The 11,969-nt window shown below is 40.5% G+C and overlaps 1 protein-coding gene and 1 long non-coding RNA gene across 3 annotated transcripts; one reads left to right on the top strand and one right to left on the bottom strand.

Annotated features, from left to right (window-relative positions):
• The first annotated feature begins 458 nt into the window (after positions 1-458).
• Positions 459-11,614, top strand: LOC142380530 (uncharacterized). Its single transcript, XM_075466447.1, has 10 exons — positions 459-478; positions 772-988; positions 2,077-2,152; positions 3,835-4,166; positions 9,975-10,122; positions 10,332-10,428; positions 10,621-10,774; positions 10,872-10,969; positions 11,116-11,269; positions 11,387-11,614. Exons 1-10 carry the CDS (start codon positions 459-461, stop codon positions 11,612-11,614), a joined length of 1,524 nt encoding a protein of 507 aa, XP_075322562.1.
• On the bottom strand, positions 7,417-9,486 carry LOC142380632 (uncharacterized). Of its 2 annotated transcripts, XR_012769839.1 has the most exons (4): positions 9,329-9,486; positions 8,615-8,760; positions 7,961-8,107; positions 7,417-7,750 (listed from the first exon to the last, which is right to left on the bottom strand). It is a non-coding gene; the product is annotated as an uncharacterized LOC142380632 (long non-coding RNA). The 2 variants fall into 2 exon arrangements; XR_012769838.1 differs by lacking the exon at positions 9,329-9,486 and having other exon boundaries at positions 8,615-8,788.
• Positions 11,615-11,969: the final 355 nt, after the last annotated feature.

The raw sequence follows: 11,969 nt of genomic DNA, 5'->3' as shown, positions 1-11,969 counted from the left end.
TGAGAACGTTAGTCGTGAGATGTGAACTTTTAAACCGTGCGATTCCCTCGTGCAGTGTGAGCAGGAGCTTAGTTCCCACGATTGAAAATATCGCACAGTGTAACCCCGCCTTTAATGAAAAGACTGAAGGCGCTATGAATGCATCCTATGGACACGGGCTCAACCACAGACACAGATTACTTTCCGGCTGTCTGGGAAATGCGCTGCTGTATAAGCAAATGGAGTGTTGTGATAGTTGATAATGATCGTGATGTGATTTTTTTCACATGTGTAATGTCTACATGGCTAATTTCACTCTTTAGCAGGGTGTCCCATCCACTGCCACAGCAGCTGTACAGAGTATAATCGACCTCATTAATAGTTCTTTGGGGACACAACCTAGACCTACCAACCTAACAGAGACAGACGTCAGGCCAGTGTGTCAGAGTCAGACCAGCGGACAAGGCCAGGGCACAAGCATGGACACTGAAATGCGAAGGTGACATTTGAAAGATGTTTTGTCTGAACTTGTTCATGCAATGTCAAGGTAGTGGTGTATGTGGCAGAGGAGAAATTTCAGGATCTTTCTCTACATTATGATATATCTGACTCCTTCACCATTGCACATTACACATTTTCTAAAAGCGTTTTTAATGGCGTGCAAAACATTTCAGACATTTCAACATAATTCATTGTATATTTGTGCAACTTTGTCTGTCCCAACCACCAAACTGTAGTGATTAGAATAGGCTACTATATTGTTTTGCCTTTTTTTTTTTGTTGCTGTTGTAGGTCATTTCCAGGATTCTTTAAGAGGAAGCCTAGACGAAGCTCTGTGGCATTTAAATCTCCGAAATTGAGCAAAGTATGGAAACCGTTTAACTTTTCTGTTTTTCTAATGCACGACAACTCTCTTACAACGCCTTCAGCCGAAGAAGACCTACTGCACATGCAGGCAGGTCTCGGGAAAAGGACTCTGACCATGGATGGGGACATGACACATTCTGAGGTATAATTCACGTCTGTCCTTGTCTGTCACACAGACTGAAGAACCAGTATAGTACTTAAAGTAGAGTACATTTAGGGTTTAACCCCAAAAAAATTGATACAACAGGTTTTTCAATAGATTCTATTACTATTGGACCTGCTAAATGACATACTAAAAATCTAGGAAAATCTGACTTCAGGAAAGGGGTTATTTTCAAGATGGCAGTCAGGGCCTTGGAGACAACACAGGTGAATAGCCTTCAAAATAAAACTTGTAGATATCACCATGAAACTGTACCAATTCATTACTAACATATATATGAGAAAAAAATGTATTGCAAGTTTTCTGAAATATGATGATTAAATATGCAAATGAGGTCATATGTACTGAAATATGTGATAAAAGCTGTGGTAACAAACCAAACACAAGACAAATTGCAATAGTAATGGTTCATTCATTATACTGATCCTTAAATCCCTCTGTATCACATATTAAAAATATACCCTCATCAGTTTAGTGGAACATACTTTTTCCAAGGTCAAAAGTATCAGATTATACCCACTGAATGGCAAAATGCATTGGAAATCTGCTACTTCTGACCTTTAAAAAAGTATGTTCCACTAAAGTGATGAAGGTAGATTTTTCATGTGATGTAGGGTGGGTTAAGTATCAATAAAAAGTGTGAATCATTACTTTTGCCATTTGTTTTAATGTTTAGCCCGTTGTTGAATATTTTACTGCATATTTAAGTAGATGTGATCTAATTTGCATATTTAATCATCATATTTCAGAAAACTAGCAATACAAAAATTATTTGTCTTAGTTTGAATAAACTCCTGTGAAAGTTTTAAGTTGATATCTTATAGTTAAAAAAATTACCCCATTCACCATGTTGTCTCCCTTTGGAAAAATGAATGGGAAATCTCCAACTTTGACCTTGAAAATGAAACATTTCCTGTAGTCAGATTTTACTAGATTTTTAATGTCAGTAAGGACACCTAGATGTATCAAAATCAGTTGAAAAACCTTTTGTATCCATTTGTTTGGGGTTAGGTGCTTTTTTTTCATAGATGTACTCGCCTATTAAATCTTTTATTGAACTTCTTTAGGTTTCCAGTTTGTTTGAGGGGGTCTTCCCAAAACTGAAATCAATATCAGGAGGATGGCTGTTATACAAAGCTGCTGGTATGAAAATCATGTCAATTAACAGAGCACCAGACATATAGAAATGTAATGTATTGGGACCCACTGCTGGATTATATTAGTAATAGTCTTGATATTACTCCTGACGATGCCGAGGACGCTTCTTAACAGTTGGAGAGAGAGAATCCCCCCCCCTTTATGTATTTATTTTCTTCTCCTGTCATTTATCCTTTTAATTATTATTATTATTTACTTATTATTATTACTTTCTTTCTTTTCATTTTTTATTTTTTCACTTATGTTGCTAAGTTAACTAACTAAGTTGTTTTCTGTGACTACATCTGACGTGGGTTGTTGGGAGGGATAGCTATGTTGGGGTTCTCTTTTTGTGCTGTTCCCTTTCTTTTTTCTTCTTTTACTTTGTACTTCATTTTAAAGCAGACGCTTCGACGCAATGGGAAAATGATGTCTTTTTTCTTTCTATACTGTCTGCAAAAACTCAATAAAGAGATTTGGAAAAAAAAGAAATGTAAATGTGATGTGGAGTGCATATGAAGTAGAATTGGTTAGGATGTCACAACAGAATAGGTTGACATCAGAGCAAATTACAGTTATTATTTATTATCACAATTATTTACTTGACAAGCTGGTGAGGAAAGGTGGATCTGTTGTTGGCACAGAGCTGGAGGCTCTTACTACCACTGCTGATAAGAGGACACGGAGTAGACTGGACTCTATAATGGACAACTATAATCACCCCTTGCACTCAGTCTTTGCCAAACAGAGAAGCCTGTTCAGCTATAAATTCCATGCCATCTCCTGTGAGACAGACAGACTACGAAGGTCCTTTGTCCCCAGGGCCATCCAGCTTTTTAATAGCACACGAAATGATACGCAGAAACTCTTTATGTGAATGTTTAATATATGTAAATGAATTTGTATGTGTGTATGCTACTAGACGCCTTAATTTCCTTCGGGATTAATAAATGTACTCTACTACTCTACATTTATCATTTCTACACAGGTGGGTAGGGGAGCAACGGATCAAAAATCTCACGGTTCGGATCGTTCCTCGGATCAGAGTCACGGATCGGATCATTTTTCGGATCAGCAAAAAAAAAAAAGACAAATAAACATGTTTTGTCTTTTTGTTTATTAACACTTTTAAATTATTAAATTGAAATATATAAAATCAACTTAAAGTGCACAATTAACATCTTCTTTTCAACATAATCAAAGAAAAACAACTTAAAGTGCAACATAAAAACACACCGATAGCGTTTGTGATCGCTTTAGCCCGGTCGGATTGTGAAGGAAGGGGCTGCCTAAATGCGGCGGTGATGAGCGGTTGTTCACCCGCTTTCGGTTTCACTCCTGTCAGTGAAACACCGGGGTGATGTCGCTGCAAAGTCTGCACCGAAGTCTAGCCTACTTTTATTTTCCATGCCCACTGTTCTACATGTTTTACGCTGAGGACAATAAATCACAAACGAGCCATAGGACTGTTTGCTTATTGAAGAGGGAACTGTTGCAGACTTTTACCCAGAGCGTGGAAAGTAGCCCTGTCCCTGGAACTAGCAGGAATGGTAACAGCTGTGTGAGGACTGAACATGCGCACAATTTTTTTTTTTTCATAAAGCAATCCGCGGATCATGTGTGTGCCGAACCGAAATAATTGATCCGAACAGATCACGGATCAATGATGATCCGTTGCACCACTACAGGTGGGAATGGAAGAAGACATCTGTCAGTTGTCCCCCCTGAAACCGAAGGGTATACGGGGAGTAGTATAAAATCTGCTAGCGGAGGTGGGAAAACTATGTTGTACATTTCGCCACTCCAGGACAAACTTGATATGGCACCTCTGTCCACTGACGCAGAGGAGTTCTCCCGAATGCCAAAGGCTGAATGCAAAAATTGCAAGACGGTCATGCCTTTGCAACTGCTGGCTTTACATGTCGCTCAATGCCGAAAATCAGAATGTATCTCAGGTGATGATGATGATGATGATGATGATGATGATGATTTGGAATGCATCTCAGAAGCTGAACAAGAGGTATTGTGTAGTTATGACAAGATTTTTAAATAGTGATTACCTGTACTTTATTTGTTTAGCACAAGTCATACAAACGTGCAGCTGAATGTGCTTTAACACAGGATACAGGTCGTTTAGGCCATTGGCGTTTAGGCCGCAGTCGTTTAGGCCTCCCTGCAGTCGTTTAGGCCAGGCTACCTGAGCAGCTGAAATCTTTATTACTGTACATTCGTTATTATAAGATATAAGTCAGCTCTACTGGTCTGTCTGGGTAGCCTACATAACTATGGTAAATCATTTAATAACCAACTTTAGTGTGGAAACGTTTTTTTAATTTAATAAATGGTGATTTATAAACGGGCTTCTAAATGATTAGGCTACAGCATTATTGTCCAACAAATGTGTGCATGTGGTTTATTTTCACACAACGTTTGTTGGCAGTTTTGCATCTCCTCTTCCAATTTCCAAGCAACTCGCAGTTCTCTTAAGCGTCTTTCGTGCGCTTGTGTGTGTTTTAATGTTTATATCCTATGAATAACTGCAAAATAAACATGGCCAATATTTAGTGAACATGTGTTCATATATAGTCTAGCCATCCAAGCCATCGAAACCACTCTCACCTGACTAGAGGTAGGTGTTGGTATGCCGGGCGATTAGTGCTGGCGTAGACCAATTAAATGTGCCAGCTGTGAACGAGGCGAGGGTATGGAATGTTAACCCATCAAAGCCACTTGCAGCTCTGTATGCAGAGCGATTACTATCCGCGCAGATCAATGACACACATGCCAACCAGCCATCTGTACATTTTCGCGCGCTCTCTCTAAAAATAGATAAACCAGGGAAGCAACTGTACACGCCCCAGCTACTGCGGAAATTATGTGATCAGGATTCCAAAAATATTCTCACAAACCACGAATCAAACTGGCTTCTGAATAACAAATTATTAGGTATTAATAATTATTGTCCAACGAATGTGGTGTTTCAGATCAGTCACCCTTTCGATGACAATGCATGCTTATCTTATAAATCACTATTTTAATTCTCACAAACCGCGCGAATCTAACGGGCTTCTAAATAATTACAGCATTATTGTCCAATGAATGTGGCATACCCAGACAGACCAGTAGAGCTGACTTATATCTTATAATAACGAATGTACAATAATAAAGATTTCAGCTGCTCAGGTAGCCTGGCCTAAACGACTGCAGGGGGGGCTAAACGACTGCGGCCTAAACACCAATGGCTTAAACGACCTGCTCCCTTTAACACATCCTAATGTGATCATGTGGCAAACATTTGTTACACGTATCTGTGGTTGGGGAGTGTTTTGTCATGTGTTTTTCTTTCTTCTTTTTTTTAGCCAGCACAAGCACGCTGCCCCATCTGCAGCGAAATGTATCCAGTGAAAGAATTGGAAGCCCACGCTAGTTCATGTGGACTGGAGAGCCTGGTGGACTTGGACTGGAAACCAAATTTGGAAAGGTATTTTGTTTGTGAATAATGATGATATACATTGCGTAAGAGGTGGTGGTGCAAGATCATGAATAATTTTATACATTAAACCCATATCAGCAAAACAGATTAAACTATCAAAGGACATTAAGTTGTACTCTTTAGCTAAACAATGTTTGTGCCCTTTCCTGTTAGACCCTTCAGTCCACAGGAAGGTGAAATGCAAAGTACTGCAAGCAAAAAACTATCAAGGTTTGCAGACCTCCTTAAGCCTATGTGAAGAGAAAATACCCTGTCTTGTTCAAGAAGACATGCTAAAGCTGATGAACTTGTCTTTTTTCTGCTTTATCGGTGAAACTGACATTGTGGAGTGGCTGGCAGGACAAGTGGACCAGAGAAAAGATTTTAAAGTTCCCATGGCATGGTATAGTAGCGGCGCTTTAAATGGGCTTTCGGAGGCTTCAGGATGTTATACCCCCAGGCGTTCTCAAAATTCACCCGAAAAACGCAGATTTGGCCACTTAGAAGAAAGCCGCATTTCAGGGCTCTCTCCAGTGCCCTGTTTTCCTAATGAGAAGCAAGGAGGAGCGCGAGGGGTGTGTCATGGCTGAATGGGGACGTGTCTGATTCTCTGTTTTGGCTCCGCACATGTTAGCTGCCTGCTAGTAGGAAAAAAAATAGAAATGGCAGGTGAGCAAACCATCGTACCGTTCGCCTTCGACCCGGAATCGGACCCTGAAGCCGAGGCGCAGGCAGTTCAGTAACAAACTGCAGATCAGCAGCGCCTTCAGCAAAACGTCTCAGAATGGTGAGTTTGAAATGTTATGTCTGGAAACATTTATAGTTGGGTTGGTCCGAACCACTGAGGTGCGCAGATAGCAGTCGCTTAGCCTACGGTAGCCTAATTAGAGCAGAAATTAGTCACTACATCAGGACTACCTAAAATATTATTTTTGCTTACAAAACGTTTAAGTTCCCAACTTATTTTGTAATGTGGGCACGTATTTGCAGTGCTAACATTAGTGAGTATGGCTGCTGGCATCTCCAGTCTCTACACCAAGTAACTTTCTCAATGTCGCCTTGCATTGTACAACAGTAACACTGCCAAATTATTTCCCATAGTACACATTGCCAACATGCAAATGATTCTCCACCCAGTGTTGACATAAGGGGAGCGATTTATAACCAAGTTTTCTAGACAAAAAGGTTTACATGCTGTAATATACAAAAAAAATAAAATAAACATACCTCATCATATCCTGACCAGGTGCTGGATCCAAAGTGTAACTACACGGAATGAAACTTATGCCACATATTTCTGTGTACACCTTTTTTAGTAGCCCGTCTTCACTGGGAACAGCCAGCTGTGCGTTGCCCATGTAGTTATACAGTAGCCTATGGCATGCAAAAAACATGATAGTATTCTGACCAGCATGTAATTATTCTCCATGCTCACATGTTAACTCATTTACTTGCCACTAAAGATGTTTCATTGTTATATTTGCCGGCATTACCTGAAAACAGAATATCATTACACTGCCTTTTTTTTTTAAATAATAGGTGTCAATGTGGAATTTGCGAGATAATGCCCACAGAAAGGGAGAATAGATGCTGCATGGAGATCCCTCAGGTAACACTGTAAACATTTGGATCTACCTGTTTGGCAGTTTACGCCTGAGAAGAACGCATCGGTAAGCGTTGTAAAATAATCACTCATAGCCACATACATAGAGTTTACAGTACACCCACCCAATAGAGCCTGATAATTCAACTATGCAGACAGTATGAAGAGTGTTTGTAGATTTATTTACAAGACATTATTAAAACACAATCAAGAATAATCCATAGGAATATGTAAATATGTACAACATAGCAATAACAGAAGAACAACAACATTCTCTGCAAGTGTCATTTTTTCTATCTGTTCTTCCAGGCGCTTCAGGTATTTGGCCTACAGGCAGTTCGTGGCGTGGTGCTGGGGCTTTTTGGGTCGCCGGATCAGAGTGGTCATTCCTGCCTGTGTGGTCCTGCGTATCCGTGCCGAGTACCCCGATGATGAAGGACACTGCACCGGGTTTAGACTCCCTCGCGTGTGAAAAATTAGGTCCATCAGGACATCCACATTCCCTTTTCACACAGAACATTCATACACACTGTACACGCACAACATTTGTATATTTCAGTTAGTCATTTGTACATTTCAATGTTTATTTATATATTTATATTTGTTCTATATATATTTATGTTTGTTTAGATTTCTATTTCTCACATTTTTTGTATTCCTATTTGTTGGAATTAACCTCAGTAAATTTGATAAAGGCAAAAGTAGTTGGACTTGAATTCTTGAACTTTTGAGGTCTTACCAAAGGTTGGCTTAGTCTTTTGACGTTTGACTGCACTCTCCCTTCTTGGATTTGGGAAAGGAGATTTTGAAGAGAGGTACACCGTCTGCTGTCTGGGCCTGTGGTCGGTTTGCATTTTCATTAAAGTGGATCGCTGCCAAGTACAGTCTGAAAGTACAAGAAACAATGTAAACAGTGTTTCTCACAGAATTTTCATTTGTCATGGTGGTGGGGGTTAGCTGGTAGAGACACATGCATCATCATGGGAGAGCATATGAAAAGCTCTTTTCCAAAATGCTATAGAAGCTGTTCTTATTACTTTTTAAAAGTCTGATTTCAAGCATCAGGAAAGTGATATCAGCTGAGATAGCATTTGAAACATTTAAATGCTGCTTTTAATGGTAGTAACAAATAAAACAATATTTTTGAAAGTAGGTATAAAACATTTTGGAAAAAGCTTTTCATATATTGTGAAGTTTCATAGGAACTATGATCTGAAAACCCCCTAAAAGTATACATTTTTTGGTAAATCAAATATAAATTACATTCACAAGACAATCTTTTCAGGGGACCTGGTCTAGGTGTTTTGTGCCTTATAGTGCTGGAGAAACCCGGCTCAATAATGACATTTCAGACAACAAAAACTTTCAACAACTACAAGGTAAAACATCTCACCTGCAAAGCATTCCAATATAGAGAAAGACAACATTCTTCGGTGTGGCTGCAGTCCTATTGACAATGGGGTCAGTCTGGCAGGCAGCATCCCTGGTCCGGGATGTCTGGACGTGAGCACTTGATGTGCTGGCCAGTGAAGAGTGAACCTGATGCAGACAGAGAGCACACATCTCATGGTTCGAAAGCCAAGCATTACACTCGTGATAAACTGACGTGTCACGACAGATTTGAAGTAAAATTGTGTTCGAATTGACAGATACGTAATGGTGAATGTTCGAGGGTAGTCAGCAAATGTTTGCTAAACACCCTTCACCTAGCCACAACACCCGATCGCATATCACACACGAAAGACGCAGAAACGACTCGACGTTAAAAAAAAGTCACCAAACCGTAACAAATGCTTTCAAAATATAAAGTCACCAATCTAAAGAAAGGCTTACAAAATATGAATTGTTATCGCCGGGGGTCATTTTCCGTGTAACAGACGTATCTAGCCGCAGAACATAACTAGACTTGCTTACCTAAGTATTCATGCTGTATTGGTCAAAAGACAAATGTCTTGTTTTACAACCAATTTTCTAAATCTAACCAGTTTAACAGAGTATTGGTTTTGTAGCGCAGTGTAGGTTTCATGGATAAATACCTCCACAGCTAATGTTGGCTAGTTAGCTGTCACCCATAAAGTGCTAGCGGCTACAAATAATTATGACTTACTTGATCGGTGTGGGTAGCTGATGGACCGGCAAGGCTTGGCACTGATCCAGGCTTCAACTTCAGGTGTAGGGCAAAACCTGCCCTGTACTGTCCCAAGTTGTGAAAGCATTCCTCTGAAATGTGTCGCGCAAACACTGACGCTCTTTGGGACATGCATGGGCACCCGTCCCTCTAAATGAAATTAGCCATTCCGTTTTCAAAGGGACAGAGGGTGGAAGCGGAAACATATTCTTCTCTTCATCTTCACATCCTGGCACAGTACATTTCGCATGGTAAAGTCGTTTGGAGGCCATTGCTGTATCTTCTGTGACTGTCTTCAGTCGTGGCGAGTCTCGGTCTACTCCACATGAGTTGGGCGGGTAAGATACAGGTAGTTTACCAGCAGTGGGTGGAGACAGAGGGCGTGGCGGAGAGAGGGGGTGGGAAATTTTGATGAGCTCTATCCTGGCATGACGTCATGCCAGGAGCCTTGAGTCAACGAGACAATTCGAGGCGCTCTGTTCAAAACACGGAGGAAATGCTGTACTGCTCTGTGAATACATTTCGCAATTTCTACTCACTGGGGTGACTTAAGGAGACTAGAGAAACTCATTTTAAGGCTCAAAAACCTCTGAAAGTGAAATTTTCATGCCATGGGACCTTTAAGATTTGTGTCACAAGACAAAATCTTTTGCAGAGGGTACTGCTCCAGTGGCAGAGACAGCAGAGGGGGTCGCCCATTAACCAACTCAAGGTCACTTTCATTGGAGAGGCTGGGATTGACACAGGAGCGTTGAGGAAAGAGTTTCTGACCGGTAAAGTGTAGTCCAATATCATATTCTATTCTACAATCTGTGACCACCCCTTATCTTCATATTCCAAAAGGCAAACATCTTTTGTTCCTGAATATTACTCAATTTTAATTTGAAAAGTGTACATGTATTAACCATACAGGTTAACGCTGTTGGGGGAAACCCTGTAATCCTATTGCACTTAATGTTTTCTGCTTTTTTTTCCTCCTTAGAAATGGTGCATGGCATTGAATTGAAAATGTTTGAAGGCGACAGCAAAGGGAAGAGCCCCATTTACTCGGTGTCTGACCTAGAAAGTGGTTTCTACAGGTTTGAATTCTTAAGTTGTTGGCTTAACTCGGGGCTTGTCTGTCTGCTGAGAAAGGGGTCTCGCAACTGATGGGATGTTGTTGTGTTGTCTTATATTGTATATTGGGGTGGCAGGAGGAGGGTGTGGACAACCGATGTGATCAATAACATTTTTTAATTTTTTTTTTTTTTTTACTCCATCATGTGATGCAGAACTGCAGTTGAGATCTTTGCGGTTAGTCTAGCACAGGGTGGCCCTCCACCCTGCTTCTTACGAAGCTGGTGCTTTGACTTCATTTCATCGGGAGAGCTCAATGTAACCAAAGCTGATGTCGATGATGTGGAGTATGCTTCACTTATCGAAAGGGTGTGTATTTCAAAGAATTTTATGGTCTATTCTATGTTTAAACAATGTTGATGAAATGATTCTATTTTGATCACTACTCTGTGTGTTACTATTTTAGGTGGAGGCAGCAGATGACGTCAGGGACCTCACAGACGAAATAATAAACTGTGGCTACACAGGGTCATTGACCACGAACAAAAAGGACGGTATTATAAGGTCATTTCCAGAGGTTTGTCACCAGGGTTACTCTACTGTACTGTTTAATGTGAAAAGTTCACCAGCTCTGAACTTAACAATTTACAGTATATATTTTATTCATTTCACTTTTACTTTTTAAAGCTTGATATTCTTGTACTTAATAGAGCCATTGTTCTTCATGCAACCCTGCGCCTCACACCGATCTTGCAACAATTAAGAAGTGGCCTCAAGATCTATGATTTCCTCGAGGTCATTGAAAGGCAGCCACTGATCTGTGCACCGCTGTTTGTCCCCAAACAAGATGATGATGATGATACAGTAAGCGTTGATTTTTGTGTACTTTATCCGCATTTAGTGGCAGTTCTTTAGCTCCTAATTTTATTTATCTAGTGGCTTTGAATGTCAAGAGAGGGGTTTTTAACATGGTCTTTTCAGCCCGATGCAGATTACATCATGAGCATAATCGTACCAGACATGAGCGTGAAGGGCAGCATGAGGCACACCAAAGAGACTGCAATCTTGAACTTCCTGCAAGACTTCTTACAAGAGCTTCAGGATACAGGTTTGTTTGTGTTTTTTTTTATTTTTATCCAGCCCTCCACCATCTGTTGTACAGGGTTCCTGCAAGGATTTGAAGAGTTCCCAGCATATACCAGCCTTTAGTCTACTCACTTGCTGTGGGTGGTTGTGTCTCTCGTTAGAGTAACTTTATTAATCCCCAAGTGGAAATTAAGGGTAACTGGCTGCTGCTCAGGGCAGCGCCCCCAGCAAAGTACCACTTGTACATCGGGTGAGGATAAGAAGGAAACAAATTCCCATGGCTTAACCTGTGCACCAATGAGAATTTTTTTAATTGTGCTGGTGTATTGCAGAACATGAGCTTCCGGCAACATCGGAACGGGCTAGGAAGAGGAAAGGATCTCACCAGTCAGCTGTTTCAACTCCCAAGAAGAGGCAAATCCAGGCTAATCCTGACGCAGAGGTAAAAACCAGTCAGAAGAACAATTAGTTATCCAGT

Source organism: Odontesthes bonariensis, chromosome 5 (genome assembly GCF_027942865.1).
Source record: "Odontesthes bonariensis isolate fOdoBon6 chromosome 5, fOdoBon6.hap1, whole genome shotgun sequence".
In the NCBI taxonomy this organism is placed as follows: domain Eukaryota; kingdom Metazoa; phylum Chordata; class Actinopteri; order Atheriniformes; family Atherinopsidae; genus Odontesthes; species Odontesthes bonariensis.
Note: the sequence above shows the minus strand (reverse complement) of the source record. Positions and strands in the feature narration are given on the sequence as shown.

Excerpts from the sequence above, each read along its gene's own strand:
- LOC142380530 (XM_075466447.1), top strand. The coding sequence starts at position 459 with ATGGACACTGAAATGCGAAG. Across the intron at positions 479-771 it reads ATGGACACTGAAATGCGAAG|GTCATTTCCAGGATTCTTTA; the intron begins GTGACATTTGAA and ends TTGCTGTTGTAG. Across the intron at positions 10,123-10,331 it reads GAGGAAAGAGTTTCTGACCG|AAATGGTGCATGGCATTGAA; the intron begins GTAAAGTGTAGT and ends TTTCCTCCTTAG.